This window comes from Motacilla alba, chromosome 17 (assembly GCF_015832195.1).
Source record: "Motacilla alba alba isolate MOTALB_02 chromosome 17, Motacilla_alba_V1.0_pri, whole genome shotgun sequence".
NCBI classification, from domain to species: Eukaryota; Metazoa; Chordata; class Aves; order Passeriformes; family Motacillidae; genus Motacilla; species Motacilla alba.
This window is the reverse complement of record NC_052032.1, coordinates 7,701,829-7,719,207: the sequence shown is the minus strand read 5'-3', so window position 1 is coordinate 7,719,207 and position 17,379 is coordinate 7,701,829. Positions and strand designations below refer to the sequence as shown.

General features: G+C 53.0%; 1 protein-coding gene across 6 annotated transcripts in view; it reads left to right on the top strand.

Annotated features, from left to right (window-relative positions):
• The window catches only part of VAV2 (vav guanine nucleotide exchange factor 2), a 125,034-nt gene extending 109,859 nt beyond the window's left edge, over nucleotides 1-15,175 (top strand). For 2 of the 6 annotated variants that reach the window (XM_038156700.1, XM_038156701.1), the window contains 16 exons: nucleotides 159-291; nucleotides 1,390-1,404; nucleotides 2,417-2,526; nucleotides 3,256-3,357; nucleotides 3,465-3,553; nucleotides 4,329-4,345; nucleotides 4,706-4,727; nucleotides 5,932-6,059; nucleotides 6,232-6,306; nucleotides 6,883-6,935; nucleotides 7,603-7,719; nucleotides 7,836-7,923; nucleotides 8,008-8,131; nucleotides 9,011-9,097; nucleotides 11,037-11,191; nucleotides 12,720-15,175. In XM_038156700.1, the coding sequence (XP_038012628.1) occupies nucleotides 159-291; nucleotides 1,390-1,404; nucleotides 2,417-2,526; nucleotides 3,256-3,357; nucleotides 3,465-3,553; nucleotides 4,329-4,345; nucleotides 4,706-4,727; nucleotides 5,932-6,059; nucleotides 6,232-6,306; nucleotides 6,883-6,935; nucleotides 7,603-7,719; nucleotides 7,836-7,923; nucleotides 8,008-8,131; nucleotides 9,011-9,097; nucleotides 11,037-11,191; nucleotides 12,720-12,767 (1,363 nt within the window). In that variant the 3' untranslated portion in view covers nucleotides 12,768-15,175. The remainder of the gene's footprint in view (nucleotides 1-158; nucleotides 292-1,389; nucleotides 1,405-2,416; nucleotides 2,527-3,255; nucleotides 3,358-3,464; nucleotides 3,554-4,328; nucleotides 4,346-4,705; nucleotides 4,728-5,931; nucleotides 6,060-6,231; nucleotides 6,307-6,882; nucleotides 6,936-7,602; nucleotides 7,720-7,835; nucleotides 7,924-8,007; nucleotides 8,132-9,010; nucleotides 9,098-11,036; nucleotides 11,192-12,719) is intronic. The other 4 variants (XM_038156702.1, XM_038156703.1, XM_038156704.1 and 1 more) reach the window with 3 other exon arrangements.
• Nucleotides 15,176-17,379: the final 2,204 nt, after the last annotated feature.

Here is a 17,379-nt window from a genome sequence, read left to right as displayed (position 1 = left end):
CATGGCACCAAGTGCCACATCCAGTCTTTTTTTAAACACATCCAGGGATGGTGACTCCACCACCTCCCTGGGCAGATGATTTCCAAATCCTTCCCCTTGGATTTTTTTTAAATGATGTGTTTGACTGGGTTGCTTGTTTATTTGCTTGCTTTGGGCAGGTATTTATTTTTATTTGATAAAGTGGTGATCGTCTGCAAGAGGAAAGGATACAATTATGAGCTGAAGGAAATTATTGAGCTGCTCTTCCACAAGATGACTGATGACCCCATGAATAACAAGGACATTAAGAAGGTAGGTGGACCAAGGATTAGCTCAGGAGAGCATTTTGGAGCTGTTTCAGGGTAGTATGTTCCCATTAGCCTTTTAAAATAGAAAAAAAAAGCTGGAAAATAAATGCTCAACTTTCAAGGCAGCCTTAAATAGCGTTGGGAAATGTTTATTAATGTGGGGCTGGGCTGGATCCTTGACCTGTGTCCTGGCAGAGCAGCCCTGAGGAGGCTGGGATGGTTGGAGTTAGGAGGGAGGAGGCTGCTCTCTGCTTTCTGGCCCAGTGTCAGGGAGCAGACATCAGATGGGCAGGAGAGGAGGGCAGGGAGGAGGGAGAGAAGGTCCAGGATGTTCTTTCTCCCACAAGCTGCAGGGTGGAGGAGCCTGGAAAGGCAGCTTTGCACACCAGGCTGCCAAAATTGGCACTCAAAGTGCTGAAGGAACATCAGTTCCCTGTGGTTTGATGCTCACTCTGCAGCCATGGAGGAAAAACTGAAATATGGGTCTCCTCCAGCCTGGTCTCATCAGCTCTTGGAGATCTATTTCACACCCAGGATAGCTCAGCTACCTTAGAAGGCATAAAATCAGCAGGATGGCTTCTGTGGGAGTGTTGGAAACAACAAGGTTTTAATAAAAGGCAAAATAACAAAACTCTTTACAGAGGAAAACCGAGCCAGGTGGAAAGGTCCTTGCCCCTGGTAAACACCTCCCAAAAGCCATTGGTTCCTTTGTTCTCTTCTTTTTCTGGTAAATTGCTCAGGCAGGACTTTTTGGCTCCTGTCCAATTGTCTGTCCTTAAGTTTGAGGTGAAGTCCCCCAGGTCCTATGAGATGTCTTTTCACCTAATTGAGGAGAGAAACTTCTGGGCTTATTTCCTTTTTAAGGGGACAAAGGATGGTTTTGTCACTCTGTCAACAAGGGGCTCATTCCTATAAGAAACCTCCCAGCTCCTGCTTTAGCAGAGCCCCTTTAGCTGAACCCACTCCCATGCCATGGGAAGAGCTGCGGGGCAGGTGGGACGAGGGACACTGGGGTGAGAAGAGCCAAGAACTGCTGAGGGAATGCTGCTGGCTTTGTGTTTTAATGAAATCTCTCTCCACTTTGCTCTCCCATGCTTTCTAGTCCCATGGAAAAATGGTAAGCAGAGCTGCCCTTTGGCTGTGGTGTGTTTGCGTGCAGTGTGCCGAGGAGACAGGCTGAGCATATGTGCACTGGGCAGGTCAGAGTGTTCCTCCTGGGCTGTCACTTGCTGTCAGCCCCAGACAGAATGGCTGGGGAGGATCCAGCGGAGCAGAAGAATCTGGGGTCTCTCATCTGCCACCACGAAATCCTGCCTGGTCCAAGTGCACAGCGCTGAGGGGGCTCAGGCAGCATTACCTGGGATGTGGTAGTGTGGTGTTTGGAGGTCCCCAGGATGAGGGAAGAGATGAGGAATCTGACTCTGAGTTCTCAGAAGGCTGATTTATTATTATATTATAAGACTATGTTATATGAATATATTATATGAATATATTACATTAATATATTGTATGAATATATTATATGATTATATTATATTATATTATATTATATTATATTATATTATATTATATTATATTATACTATATTATATTATAAATTCATTATATATTATATTATATTATATTATATTATATTATATTATATTATATTATATTATATTATATTATATTATATTATATTATATTATGAACACTACATTAAAACTATACTAAAGAAACAAAAGGATACATCAGAAGGCTAGAAAAGAATGAGTAACAAAAACCTGTGACTCCTCAGACACAGCTGGCTTTGGTGGGTCATTAAGTTAAAGCAATTCACAGGGAACCGATCAAAGATGCTCCTGTTGGAAAACAACCTCCAGACCACATTCTGAAGCAGCAAACACAGGAGAAGCAGAGCAGATAATTTATTGTTTTCATTCTCTGAGGCTTCTGAGCTTCTCAGGAGAAAAATCCCGGGCAAAGAGGATTTTTCAGAAAGCATGATGGTGGCATGTTAGAGAAACAGGAGCTCTCCTTCCTCCTCCCTGCTGTCCTGGCCATGGTTCAGCACGGGGGGCAGGGCCTGGGGTGTGTGAGTGGAGGTGTGCTGGGTTCTGCTGGGAGATCAGCTCTCTTTCCTCTTGCAGTGGTCCTACGGCTTCTACCTGATCCACCTCCAGGGAAAACAGGGCTTCCAGTTCTTCTGCAAGACTGAGGAGATGAAGAGGAAGTGGATGGAGCAGTTTGAAATGGCCATGTGAGCATGAGTGGCTGCTCCAGCCCCGGGTGCACTTGCCAGGCGTGGGGGAGAAGTGTCTCGGGCCATCAGGTCCCTGCAGAGCAGCTCTGCTGGCAAAACCTGGGCTGGACGTGCAGAGGGAGCTTGGAACTGTTCTCTGAGCATCCCCGCCAAGGCATCTCTGACACTGAGATGGGATATTGGGCAGGAATCCTTCCCTGGGAGGTGGGCAGGCCCTGGCACAGGGTGCCCAGAGCAGCTGTGGCTGCCCCTGGATCCCTGGCAGTGCCCAAGGCCAGGCTGGACGGGGCTTGGAGCAGCCTGGGACGGTGGAAGGTGTGGAATGGGATGGGATGGGATGGGATGGGATGGGATGGGATGGGATGGGATGGGATGGGATGGGATGGGATGGGATGGGATGGGATGGGATGGGATGATTTTCACTGTCCAGCCCAAAGCTTTCTGTGATTCTCTGGAAGGACACCTCACCCTGGTGCAGGGCATGAGGCAGCAGCAGGCTGGAGCAGGGTGAGCAGGGAGGGTGGTGCTGAGCAGAGCAGGGCTTGGGCTGATGCCAAACCCACGACTCCTGTCCCAGGGGAAGGTAAAGAGCAAAATCCTCTCTCCACAACCAAGCCCTGATCTCCTTCCACACTGGCTTTGGTGTCTGTGTGGTGTCCAAGCTGTGACTGCCATGCCAGCAGCCCCCTGGGGACAGGCTGATAACCCCCAGCTCCTTTCCCTCAGGTCCAACATCAAGCCAGAGAAAGCCAACGCAAACCACCACAACTTCCAGATGTACACATTTGAAAAGACAACCAACTGCAAAGCCTGCAGGATGTTCCTGAGGTGAGCAACAACCTTCCTGCTGTCCTGCAGTAAAACACAGAAATAAAGATCTCAAAGCTGGGGCTGGATTGGGATTTTCTGACTTTTTTTTTTCTTTTGTGGCACAGAGGAACCTTCTACCAGGGCTACCTTTGCCCCAAATGTGGAGCAGGTGCTCACAAGGAGTGCTTGGAGATTATTCCTCCCTGCAAAATGGGTGAGTAATTTGATGGGCAGCTCGTTGCTGCACGCGAAGGATCTGAGAAATTCACTTTATAAAGCACTGATGTTTGTTAATGCATTAAAAAAAATACAAGTATGCTCCCACCGCACCTGCCAGGGCTGTAATTCACCTTGGATGATCGTTTAAAATACAAACAAAGCAGTCAAAACCTTCCAAAACAAAGAGCTGCATGCCATGGATGGCAGGGAATGACAGCAGCTCTGTGCAGGGGTGGGATCTCCAGCTCTTGAAGAGAGAATTCTTCATCAGTTGATGAAGCTGAACTGGTCACGTTCATCTTGATCAGTTCTTCATCATCTAACAGTGAAAGCAGGAGGGTGTGCAGCAGAGAGAGCATTTCTGATGAGGAGAGAGCTCCTCTCTGGACCCCAGATGTCCCAAAGTGCAGCAAAAAATTTGTGTCCTTGGTCTAAACTGGGTGAAGCTTGGACTGGCCTCTGCTCACCCAGGGCAGAACCCTGGTGATGCTCCAGAGGAGGGCACAGGGGGGCTTTGGGAAGATTTTGGGTGAGGAGTGGAGGGAGGGAGGAACAAAATTGCAGAACGTTGTGGCAGTGAGGGAATGGCCCTGTCTGGCAGTCCCTCCCAGAGCAGAGCAGTGACTCAGGTGACCTCAGCTCTGCTCTGGCCTTCCTGCTTCACCTCACCCCCTGCTGCTGGTCTGCTGACACTCAGAGCATCAGGAGAACCAGAAAATGGGGGTTGTTGCCTGCTAAATTAACCCCTTACCCCACCATTTCTCTTGCAGGTTCTTCAGCAGACCAGGTATGTGGTTTGGCCTTTTCCTCACCCCTCTGTGTCCTTGTCCAGGCTGGGGGTGGGCAGCTCATGGGAAGAGCCAGCACTGGCCTCAGAGGGGTCCCAGAAACCTGTGGGACAGCACTGGGACCAGTGGGACAGCTCTGGGGACCAGTGGCCTCCTCTCCAGCCCAGAACTGGCCCAGTTTAAGCAGCACCAGAGCCCTCAGGAGGTGCCAGCACCCAGCTGGGGTGAGCACCGCGGGCTGGGGGGTTCCAGGGAGGTTTGGGGAGAGGTTTTCTCATCCCAAAGGCATCAGGTGGGTGCTGATAGGGAGAACTGAGGTTGATGTGTCCTCACTGAGCCTTTTTCCTCTTTCTTTGCAGGATTCACTGGGTGCTGGACCTGGTAAGGGCGTTGCTGTGGGACAGAGGGCAGGGACAGGTGGTGGCTGCAGGAATCCCCAACACTGGCTGTGTGGGAGGGGGAGGCTCCTTCCAAACCCAGGAAAGAGCTTGAGTAGCTGCAGAAGGGTCCTGTGCTCCCTCGTGGCCAGCCATGGGGCACTGGGGTCTCTCCTGTCCCTGCTGCCCCAGAATTTCTTTGGGTCCTCTTGTGCCCCTGGCCAGCCCTGGGCCAGCAAAGCTCCTGCCCATGACACCAAGGAGAGCCTGGCACGACATCCTTGTGCCAAATCAACCTTCAGGGCAGAGCAGGCATGTTCTGGCAGGGAGATTTGTTGCTGATGGGCAGCATCTTCCTGCTGGCGTGTCCAGTGTGCTCTGCTGGGCCATCAGTCACAAAGGTTACTGCAATAACTTTTATCTTCCTGTGTTTAAAACTTGCCTGGACAGAGCTCTGGGCCTGCCCTGCCCCTGCTGCGGCTCAAAGGAGGAGAACAATTTGTTTTTGTGCTGTTTCTGATGGAAGGAAAGCCAAGCCTGGCAAAAAGAAACCTGAATCAAATTTGTGGTTAGAAAAAAAACAAAAAACAAAAAACCAACAAAACAAGCACAGAGTGCTCTTGCTGGGAGGGGAGAGGCAGAGGTGGGGAGGCATTTTGAGGATAAACACTGTGGGTTTGGTGCAGTGGGGGAAGTTTATTTAATGTGCAGTTGTTGGCGAGACAAGTGGACTTTGACTGGGAGCTTCAGGGGCGTTTTGAGTCCCAGGTCCAGCTGATATTCAGTGGTAGCTGAGCGTTCACTGGTCCCTTTTGCAATTGTGGGGTCACTGCTGAGCCTGGCAGGGCTTGCTGCTGGCCAGGCATTGCCTGGCAAGAGCTCCTCTCCTTGATTTTCCTCTCCTCTCCTGGATTTGAGCTCCTTGGTGAGGCTCAATTCCAGGTGCAGAGCTGGGAGCTGGAGCTTCAGCTTGGCTGGGTCCTTCCTGGGTTTATTTTTGCTCAGGGAACTCAATCATGCATGTAACTGCAGGAGCCAAGAACACTCACTGTGGACACCATTCCTTTCTGCTTTCATGTTTCCTGCCCCTAAATCCTGCCTGCTGTGCCCTGTCAGGGGATGAGGAGAGCAGGCCTCGGGAGGGCTGGTTCTGTTTGGGTTTTCTTCAGCTGGGATAAGGATGTGAAACTGTTTTGCTTCTCTGCCAGGTCCTAAAATGGTGGCTGTTCAGAATTACCATGGAAACCCAGCCCCTCCTGGGAAGCCAGTGCTGACCTTTCAAATTGGGGACGTGATGGAGCTGCTGAGGGGGGACCCCGACTCACCATGGTGGGAGGTGAGGGTCATTCCTCTTGGGAAACTCCTAAACCAGTGACTTCTGCATTATCCCTTTGATTTTGGGGCTTTCCTTGTGCAGGGGTGTGCTGGGGGTTGGGAGGCAGTTTGGGGCACCCCTGCCCAGTGCCCCCAGTGCTCGCCCCAGTCTGATGCCCAGCTTGGCTTTGCAGGGGAGGCTGCTGCAGACCAAGAAGTCGGGTTATTTCCCCAGCTCCTCGGTGAAACCCTGCCCCGTGGATGCCAGGGTAAGTGCCAGAGAGGGGATGGAGCTGGCACTGCCAGGTGGGTGCAGCAGGTGGGGTTGTCCCTGTCACTCTTCTCAGCCTTCTCCTCGAGATCTCAGTCCTTCCCTGGACCTTCAGCAAGGCCTCTGCCTCACAGGGGAGGTGGATCCCTCCTGCCATGGTGCAGGTGTCAGGGCAGGGTGGTCCCAGCCCTGCTCCCAAGGCTGGGGTTGGCACCATCAGATCCTGTTCCTAGCTCTGTTCCTTCTCTGACCCAGGAGCAGAGTGCTGGGGATCAGGCCCAGTGTAGGAGAACTGCATTTGGTTTATTTTAATTGCTTTTAGCTGCTTGCTGTAACGTTGTCATCTGCTTCCCAATTAAAAGCCACTCAGGTAAATGAACAAACACAGCCTGCTCACCCCAGCTGGGAGCTGAGAGGGAAATGCTCAGCTACAACACTGCCCTCCTCTGCCCAAGCCCAGAATCCGGGGATGGCTTGGCAGAGGGAAGCTTCCCGTGGAGAGGAGCACCCCACACGTGCTCCACAGCCTGAGGAGCTGCTGGCTCCTCACTAACGAGCAATTCTCAATTTGCAGCCCCCCAACAGCCGGCCGCCCTCGCGGGAGATCGACTACACAGCCTACCCGTGGTGAGTGGGCACAAACACCAGCCAGCCCTGCCTTTTGGGTGCTGCTTGCTCAGGAATCCACTCCAGCAAGGAATTCCACATGCAGACCAGCCGTGCTCTGCGTCCAGCTTTCTCTGCGGCCGTGGAGCTGCCACGGTGGTGGTTGGGTGGTGTTGAAAGCTCTGGCAGCAGCTGTGGGGATTTCTTCACTGGTCAGAGGCAAAAAGAGAGATGCTGGTTTCTCTTCCCATTTTCTGTGCCCAGAAAATGATTGTGGGAGGGAGGAGGCAACTCCTGCCTTGGCAGGAGAGGCTGTGCTTGGCTTGCCTGCTGTTCCTTCTCTCCAGCTCCAGCCAGGTTTATGAATTCATGGATATAAATTATCCCTGCTCTCCAGCTCTTGCTGAGGCCTCATTAACCTGGAGACTGATTCCCAATTAGTGGGTTTTTCCAGGTGTCAGGTACTTCAAAGGGAAGAGGCCATTCTCTGTGTGCTTCAGTGGCTCAGCAACTTCTTGTATATCTCAGGGCACTTCCCTTCCTGCTCAGGATATTCCAGATGTTTCTCCACCTGCCTTCCACCCTTCATGCCTTTAAAAAAGATGTCTCTTTTTATCCAAAACGTGCCTGTTCAAAGATACAAGTTCATTTTAATGAATTGAATGGACTAATTATCCTCTGGGCTCAGGTTTGCAGGGAACATGGAGAGGCATCAGACAGACAACCTGCTCAAGTCCCACGTCAGCGGCACCTACCTGATCCGGGAGCGGCCGGCTGAGGCCGAGCGCTTTGCCATCAGTATTAAGTGAGTATTTCCCCCTTTAGCAACTTAATAATTCAATATTTCTCACTCACAGAGGACGAGCCAGGGCTGGAGCACGTGGCTGTGGTTTTTTTGAATGCCTTTGCTGTTGTTGGCAGGTTCAACGAGGAGGTGAAGCACATCAAGGTGGTGGAGAAGGACAACTGGATCCACATCACGGAAGCCAAGAAGTTCGAGAGCTTGCTGGTGGGTTTTTGTTCCCCCTTGTAGCACTGTCTCTGCAAGTCACGGGGTGGCAGAGACAGCCAGGTGCCTCTCCTTCCTTCCCAGGAGCTGGTTGAGTACTACCAGAGCCACTCGCTGAAGGAGAGCTTCAAGCAGCTGGACACAACTCTGAAATACCCCTACAAATCCCGGGAGCGCTCTACCTCCAGGACCTTCCCCCGCTCCCCAGGTAAAACCCAGCTGGGCTGCCTGGAAAACCCTTCCCTTCCTGCCAGCTCCAGGAGCAGTGTATGAAGGAATTGGCTCTGTGGGGTTTGAGTTGCTCAGTTTGCAGATGGGTCCTTCTGGGCTGGTGGCGTTTTCAGGATGGGTCTCGCCGGAGGTGGTGGGGTCAGGGGGCTCTGGCTCAGCTGGGGCTCTCTGGCACTGCTGCTCTCTGAAGGGACAGTTTTTGCTGGGATGGGCTGGTTCCCCTCCTGTGGTTTTTCACCCTGTGGTTTGCCCACCCTCTGGTTGGGAGCAGGGATGTGATGTTCACTTTGTGGGATTTATCCTGTCTTTCCCACCCACGTGAGAGTTTCGTGTTTTAATGGGTCTGGTTCCAGTGTCACTTGTGGTGGCTTGAATCCCAGTGGGACTCCTTTAATGGAGATGGTGGGTGAAAGGGTAAGTCTGTGTCTAAAAGAAGAAGAAAGGAAAAATCAAAATAAATGGGAAGAAAAAAAAGGCAATTATGCAAGATGTTGTTTTGTCCAAAAGCCCGAGTGCAGAACTAACTGCTGTGTGGGGAAAAATAACTTTAAAATATTTTTCTCCATGGTATATTTAGAAAAGAATACTGAAGGAAGACAGGTTTTTAAAGTTGGTTAAATACCTTTTTGCATTAAATACAACCCCAGGATGAATTTGGAGCCCCCAATGGCTGTGGGGCTGTGGCCAGACCTTTTCTCAGCTGTCCCAGCTCGGAGCCCCTGCACAAGACCCTCTGCATGCTTTACCCTGTGCCCCTCCATCAGCTTTTAAAGCATTGTGCCTTAGAATATTTTATTTTAATTTCCTTTTTAATGCGTGTTTTGCCTCTTTCTGTTTCTCTCTAACCTCTTTGCAGCCTCCTGCGCTTCCTACAACTTTTCTTTTCTCAGTCCTCAGGGCCTCAACTTTTCTTCTCAGAGCTCCTCCAGTCCCTTCTGGTCAGGTACCAGTGCCTCTCCCTGCTGGAGAGACCTGCCACCATCCCCAGCTTGAAAGCCATCACCAGTGGGACCTGTGGGGTCCCCCCTGTCCCCCCATCCCCACAGGCAGTTCAGGGGGTCCCCAGTGCTGCCCCAGGCAATCAGTTAATTAGGTTAATTAACCATGGCTTGGTTGGCAGCAAAATGCACTCCCCCCTCTCCCCAAAATCAAGGCAGGGAGGAGATGGACTTGTTGCTGTTTGAGAAAAGGGGCTAAAACCAACCAAAACCAAGTGGATGTAGCACTTTGGGATCTCATGATGTACTTCAAGCTCAACCTGCTTATCCCGTGTGTCTCACCCTGAGCATCAGCATCTCACCCTGTCCCAGTCTGCCCCTCCTTGTCCTCCAGGAGAACACCCCGGTGTCCTGCAGGGTTTGAGCTCTGGTGTCTGGGGCTGCTCAGGAGCCCCTGGCTGAGGGGACAGGGACACACCTGTGCTGTCGGGTGTGATCTGGGGCTCAGTGTCCCCACAGAGAGTGCAGTGGTGCCCCAGCCTTTCCAAGCTGGTGTCATCCTCCCTCTTGATGAAACCAGAGCAAAATCCTGCAAGAGTTTCTTCCCGTTGAAGTTTTTATCTTTCAGTCTCTCCTTTAGGCTGGACGGAGAAAATCACCAGCAAAGCCACGTGTGCCTTGCGTGGTGCTGTGGTTGGGAAGAACACGGAACTTTTCAAGCACAAATCTGGGATTTTATGATTCTCTAACTGCATAGAAAGTATTGCAGGAAGTGATCTGTGTAGCAACGGGCTCTGGGCAAGCTCCTGATGGCAGAGCTCAAAGCTGCCATGATCTCTGTCCATCCTCCAGCCTGGCTGCCTGGCCAGGATGGACAAACCCTCCAGTAGTTGCACATTGTGTGTCCAGCACCATCTCCATCCTCATCTCCTTCCACCCAAAGAGCTGAAAACCTGGGCAAAGCTTTCCCTCAAACTGTGTTCAACCTTGGTTTGCACACTTTTATTGTTGAAATTAACCCTTGGAAATCTGGGAGAAAGAGGGGAATGAAGCACAGCATCCCCTCCGGGCGTTTATTTCTTTTTGGTGAACTTCAGAGGACATGCATTTTTCTCCTCCTCTGCCCATCCCATCCCTCCACTGTGCTTCTCCAGCCTTTTTCCCTGTGCCCAGACCTTGGGGCAGGAATGCTGAGTGCTGCCCCTGCCTTCCCCCTCCTTGTGCTTCCCCTGAGCATCCCCTGCCTGAAGTGATGGAGATCCCTGGGGCTGGGGCTGTGCTGCTGCAGGTCAGCTCCTGGAATGGCTCCCGGGGTCATCTCCTCATCCCAAGGTGCTGGTCAGTGTCAGGGTTTGGCACCATTTGGTCTCTAATGGGACCAAGTTGCCAAGGTTTCTCCCTGGCAAGGACGGGAGCAGGGGGGTTCCAGGTTAGGAGCTGGTTGCTCCTCATGGCAAAGCACACAGGATTCACTCAACACCTCTAGGAGAACCCATTCCCAGTAACTCTGGTTTTGAAATAGCTTAAATCCAAGCTGATTTGCAAAGTGGTTCCATCAGGTGCTGGGAGCTGGGTGGCAGCTCCACAAGGCAATCTCCCAGAGCTGACCCTGAGAGCTGAACAGGATTTCCCCATGATTTCTTTGTTAATGGTTGTGCATTCCTATGAAATCCTGCCTTTTACCACCCCACAAAAGTGCCCCCCACCAAACCCCTGACCACCAGAGAGGGGCTTCCCAAGCTCCCAGAACCCCTCAAACCCAGTTTAACCCTGACCACCCCACCCGTGCAGGGCTGCGCAGCTCAGGGGATGCCACCCCTCCATCTGAGCAGCTCCAGCTGTCGATGCCATGGTGGAAAACCCAGGTTGAACCTCTCCAAGCTTTCCCCAGGCTTCAGCCAGCGTGGGGCTGCTGCTGAGGCGCTGTGCTTTGTCCCCTGGCAGTGTTCACCCCCCGGGTCATAGGCACGGCCGTGGCACGGTACAACTTCGCGGCGCGGGACATGCGGGAGCTGTCGCTGCGGGAGGGGGACGTGGTGAAGATCTACAGCAGGATTGGAGGGGACCAGGGATGGTGGAAGGGGGAGACCAACGGAAGGGTGAGTGCATCCAGGGGAATTCCTGCCCCGTTCCTGCAGCAGGGTGTCCTCCAGAGGACAGAGGGAAGGGTCTTGTATTCGTGGGGTTCCCAGACGAAGGGAGGAATGATGAATCTGACTCCATCTTCTTAGAGGCTAATTTATTATTTTATGTTACTATATTATATAAAAGAATACCAAACTGAAGAATACAGAAAGGATACTTACAGAAGGCTAGAAGATAATAATGAAAACTCCTGACTCTTTCCAGAGTCCTGACACAGCTTGGCCCTGATTGGTCATTGAGTCAGAACAATTCCCATGAAACCAATGAAACAATCACCTGTGGGTAAACAATGTCCAAACACATTGCAAAGCAGCAAAACACAGGAGAAGCAAATGAGATAATATTGTTTTCCTTTTTCTCTGAGGCTTCTCAGCTTCCCAGGAGAAGAATCCTGGGCAAGGGGATTTTTCCAGAAAATATGACGGTGACAGAACGGGGTGTGTCCCGCGTCCTCTCATCTTTCCTGGGTTCTGGGTGGGCTGTCACCTCGTGAGAGCCACCTCTGTGTGGCCATTTGGTGCTTTGTGACAGTGGCAGTGATATCCAGGGCACACAGGTGGGTGGGAGCATGTGGTGGGGGGGTCTGATCTTCCCTAAACCTGCCCATGGAGGATGGCTGCAGGCCCTGCAGGGGGAAGGCTCAGCAGCTGGGAAAGCTAGCAGCCTGGTGGCTTGGCCTGGTATCCCACAGGTTCTGTAGCACTGGAGACAGGTTCTTCCTGGCTCACAGGCAGTGTGTCCAAGGTGATGTACTCCATCCCAAATTAGGGTGGTTAGGGCTCACACCATCAGGATCTGGCACATCCAGGACTGGCAACAGCACTTGATGGCAGGGCAATAATCCCAGTGACAGGACGGGAGCTCCCTTATAAAAGCAGAGTTGGAAGGGCCCCACAAGGATCACGGTGTCCAGCTATAGTTGATATTTTTGCCCCCGACGAAGGAGAGGAATGACGAGGAGGACTCCATCTTATTAGAAGGCTAATTAATTACTTTATTGCACTATATTATTCTATAGTGTATTAAACCATGTTACGTTACATCTAAACTGAATCTGCCAAGCACTCCACTGCCCACCACTGCTCAGAATCTCGTGGCTGTCACCCCACAATCCCACACACACACACACACAAACACTTGGTCCTGATAGGCCAAGGAAACAAACCACCATCGCTTTGGGTAAACAATCTCCACATTGCATTCTGCTTTGGCACAGCACAGGCACAGCAAATGAGATAAGAATTGTTTTTCCTTTCTCTGAAGTTCAGAGAATGTGAAACCCAGAAATATTCTTGGGAAGAATTGCACCTTGCTTTTCTCTGTGAAGAGAAACGTGGCTACATCCAACTCCTGGCCCTGCACAGGACACCCCAACAACCCCACCCTGACTCTGAGTTGTCCAAATCCTTGAACTCCAACAAGCTTTGTGCTGTTCCCCTGGAGCTTCCCAGCCCCCAGCTCACCTGTCCTGTCCCCCCACAGGTGGGCTGGTTCCCCTCGACCTACGTGGAGGAGGAGGGCGTGCAATGACCGCGGCCGTGGCCGCTGGAAGTCGTCGAGCGCCCGGAGCCAGCAGCTGCAGCCTGAGCACACTGTCCCCGTGCTGGACACCTCCCAGGACTGTCCCTGCAGCCCCTCACGACCCCCTCTCCGTGCAGGCTGCCCCGGCCTGGCCCCCGTTGCGTGTACAGAAGATTGATGGGCTGTGGGATGGCGCCGGTGGAGAGCCCCGGGAGAGCCGCGCTCTCCCCGATGGACAGAGCTCAGAGACTCTGGGTGCCCAGCAGGGCGTGGGCACTGCACCCCTCCTGTGGCAGGGGGTTCTAAAAGCCACTGTGGGGATGCTGGAGGGAGGGTGAGGCTGAAGGGTTTGTGCCTGGGTGAGAATTTGGGGGTTCCAGGGGAGGGAGCCCCAAGGAGGCCACGCAGACCCCCTGGCACACCACTCAGGGGGTCCCCAGGTCAGGATTTTGGCAGTGGCCCTGGCAGCCATGGGCACCATTGTGCTGTGGAGGCATTGCAGACCCTCTGCCACACCACTCAGGGGGTCCCCAGGTCAGGATTTTGGCAGTGGCCCTGGCAGCCATGGGCACCACCGTGCTGTGGCCAGGGTGAGGGGCAGGGTGGGCACACCTGGCCTGGGAGGAGGAGAGGGCTGTGACCATTTTGACCCTCAGGTGTAGGCTGGAAATGGAGCTCCAGGAGGGGAAAGAGCCATTTTGGCACCCCCAAGCCCATTTTCTTTACAGTCACCTCAGTCCCACACCAGCCTTGCTGCAGGCAGGGGGTGCCCAGGGAGCAGCCTGGTGCCACTGGTGAGCAGGAGGTGTCAGTGCATTGCAGGACTGGAGATGGGCTCCACACGAGGGTTTCAGAGGCCACCAAGGCACCAGGTACATGCAGAGCACGCGTCCCTGGGTCTGTCCTCCCCAAGCCAGGCTGATTTTCCTTGCAGCTGTGACAATTCCCACCTCATGAGCTCAGGGTGAACCCACCTGAATAAGGGCTATGGTATCAAGTCCCGAATCCTGTCCCTGAGCTGTGAAAGCATCTCCTCTTCCCAGCTGTGTGCACTTTTGGGGGCTGGCAGCGTTGCCCCCCAGCTCTTCCTCCCACAGGCTGTTCCTGCTGCTGCTGTCAAGTAAAGGTCCACGTGTTGTGACATTCCCACTGTGTCCTGAGCACCCTCTGTCCTTCCCAAAGTGCAAATACGAACAAAATCCACGTGTGGGAGCGTGGCAGGGAACAGCTTCCATGTGTCTGAGCCCCAGGAGCTGCCTCTCTGAATATGTGACATTTTGGGCTGGTGCTTCCACGCCCTGCTGTCGTTCCCCTGGGATTTGGGGTAGTCCTGCTGTGGGATCCTGCTGTAGGTCTGGGAGGTGCCAGTGGGATAAGAATGGAAGACTTTGGATCTCTCAAGGACAAGGGAACGATGCTGACTTGGGAATGACACGCTGCTGCTCAGTGGCGAGCCCAGAGCCACCCTGCTTTGCTCCCTGTTCCTGCCGGGAGTGTCCCCACCCGTGGGGTGTGAGGGGTGCAGTGGGGTCTGGCCAGGGCAGACGGGAGGTGACAGGGACACGGGGGGCTCAGGGCATTCCCAAGGTACTGTTTGGTGCTAACCCCTCCCAGGCAGCCCCTCCGTGCTCAGTTTGAGGGGAGCAGCCAGCAGGGAGCTGACAATCCCCTGCTCCTGTGCAGAGCAGAGGGTCCCATTCCCGTTCCAGAGGTTGTGCTGGAGCTGAGGGGGCGTTTTGGGTGGGTGGGACACACAAACTCCTGCTGGCTCCTGTTCTGCCTCACATCCTAAAGCCTTACAGCCCCTCCTGCTTAACGTGGCCAATTTTGTAAGGTGGCAAGGGCACAGCCCTGTCACGGGCACCTGTGTCCCCCAAAGGGACCCCCACCCTCTGCCTGCCCTGCCAAACCCCCTCCCCCAGAGAGCTCTCCCTCTTGTGTTTACTGGTGTAAGAAACTTGTTAAAAAAAAGAAAGAGATTGTTCTGTTTGTAAGTAATTATTCAGCCATTTGCCACAAATATATCTGTGAATAAGAAAGGGAAATGTTTTTTTTATGATGGCAGGAAAATTGTTATGTATTATTTTAGGTCGTCGCAGATCATTTGGAATTGCAATGGGATACGTTGGAAAATAATATGTAAATTCCTTGGGTTTTTCCTTTGCACTGCACTAACTGGGGTAGGGTGGAGGGGGTTTAAAGATAAAACTGTTTGTTTAATGGAATAGTTTATAGCTGGGAATTTGGAAATCATTTGGAATAGCTTGTAATGCTGGAATAGAAACTTTAGCTGCTACTTAGAAACCCTTTTGCATGTGGTTTTTCCAGGCCTTTTTAAGTTACAATTCATCAAAGTAAATTCCCCAACGGAAAAAAAAACCAACAAAACAAATAAAGTGTAATTTTGCTGATAGGTATTTTTTCCAGCTATGGTTTTTAATGTGCCAGGGGTGTCAGGGTTATTGTCACTAAAACCCTCTTGGCTGCACTGGGGCTCAGGGGTGGCTTGGCCCATCCAGGGAAGATGGATGCTCCCAGGGATGGATCCTTCCCTATTCCTGGCATGAACAGCAAGTGCTTTTGCCCCTCTGAAATTTGGAGTAGATCCCTCCTGTGGTGCCCGTCAGGCTCCTCCTCATTCCTGGAGCAGCTGCCACTCGTGCAGTTGTCCCATCCAGGAGCTCCCCTGTGACTCCTCTCCTTTTCTGAGCTGAGCCCCTGCGGGGTGAAGGAGACAGGCTGATTTTCCATGGCTTTTAGTCGCTCCTGGATATCGTATTCCAGAATCCCACCTGGCCCTGCAGGCAGCAGCGTGTTCCAGAGCAATAAACAAGCTGCACAGTTGCTCATAAAAACCTGAGGTGTTCAGGAGGCCTCACCTTCAGCAGGGATGTGATGTCCCCATGAGCTGCCGTGTCATTTAATTAAGAACATTCATTTTTCCCACCCTTGGAGTCCCCAGTGCTTCACTTTTCCCAGGGTCAGCTGGAAGGGGATGTAGCAGTGAGCAGAGGGGTTTCACTCACAGCATCAGGATGTGAGCTGGCCACTAAATTTTGGATGCTGGTCTGGGAAGGTGCTGCCCAGCCAGGTATTAAGCTTTGATCCAGGGGCTGACCCTGCCTGGGATAAGCTCTTTCCTCGTGGCTGTTTGGTCTGAGGGCATCTCTCCAGCATTCACCACGGATGAAATACCTGGTTTGGGTGCCTGGTGCCTCCCCTGCTGGGGCTGAGGTGGGTGGGATGGCACAGCTGGGCTCCAACTGGAGCCTCAACCAAGAGCTGGGCAGTGCAAAAATCTGTCCCCGTTCTGTCCTGCCTCTGGGGACATCCCTGCCAGCCCAGGGCTGGGGACACTGAGCCCCTGGGGGGTGGCTGGAGCTGGCAGGTGGGTGCCTCCACAGTGGCTTTGCTCAGCTTTGTGCCAAAATCATCTCCCGGGGGTTGCTGCAGTGCAGGGTCTGACGGCTCAGAAATGAATGGGGCATTGATCCAGAGCGCCCAGCCAGGGCCAGGTGCAGTAACCAGAGCAGGAGCAGCGTTCCAGGGGCATTAACAGCAGAATGAATTCCAGCCAGCACAGCTGGTTCCATCCTGCCCAGCCCCTGGCCTGTCCCAGGAGAGGGGGACACACCAGGCACGGGGTTTTATTTATTATTCTGCTTTTCCCCCAGCAAGAGCAGCTGCTGATGAAATCCCCACCATGAGCTGGGCTCTGAGCAAACACAGCGTGGGGGTGGCTGTGTTTGCTGGCTGTCCTGTGCCAGCAGCAGCTCCAGCTCCTGTCACAGTGTGACAACCACCTGCCCTGGCTCTGGGACTGCCCCTCGAGCCCCCTGGCCACCAGCCAGAGCGTGGCCACCTCCCTGTGCCACTCTGGGGTGAACTCAGCCCAGCCCGGGGCACCCCAAAACCAGGGGCCAAGCTGCTGTGCCACCAGAGTGGGGAAACTGAGGCAGGGGGTGGCCAGGAGGAGAGCTCAGCCCAGCTCTGCCCAGCAGGATTCTGAGGGATCGGGGTGCTTTTGGTTCAGGTGCTGGTGGTGCTTCCCAAGCCCACAGTGAGGCTGTGGGGCAGAGCTGAGCCCACAGCCGTGATGGGGATGAGGATTGGGGTGGCAGAGGCAATGTTGACAGCCTGCAGCACGCCTGGCTGGCTCAGCCCTGCATTAACCACGTTTTCTGTGACCTAGAAAACTCCAGCTGGCGCCTGAGCCACTGCGCTTTCTTTTAGAATTAACCTAAAAATGATAGGGGGAGGTTGAACTGTGTAGGCTCCCTCTGCACTGCACCGATCACCCCAAAAATTAACCCCCTCATTCCTGCTCTGCAGTCACATCAGGGCTCACAGGGGCTGCAGGAGCTGCCACTCTGCCCATCCTGAGCTTGGTGAAGGGCTCGGGCTGCTGAAGTGGACTTGGGCTTGTATTGTTCTAGGTCTGGTCTAACCCAAAGGTCATATTTATAATTTGGACACGCTGATGAAATGGTTCTGGCCCGCCAAACAGAAACACCCCACTGCAAACAGGAGTTTAGACTTGTTTGCAGCTCTGTGGTTATTCTGGGCAGTTTAGTCCGTGGAGCAGCCTGCAGGAACTGGGGCTCTCTGTAAAACTCAGAAA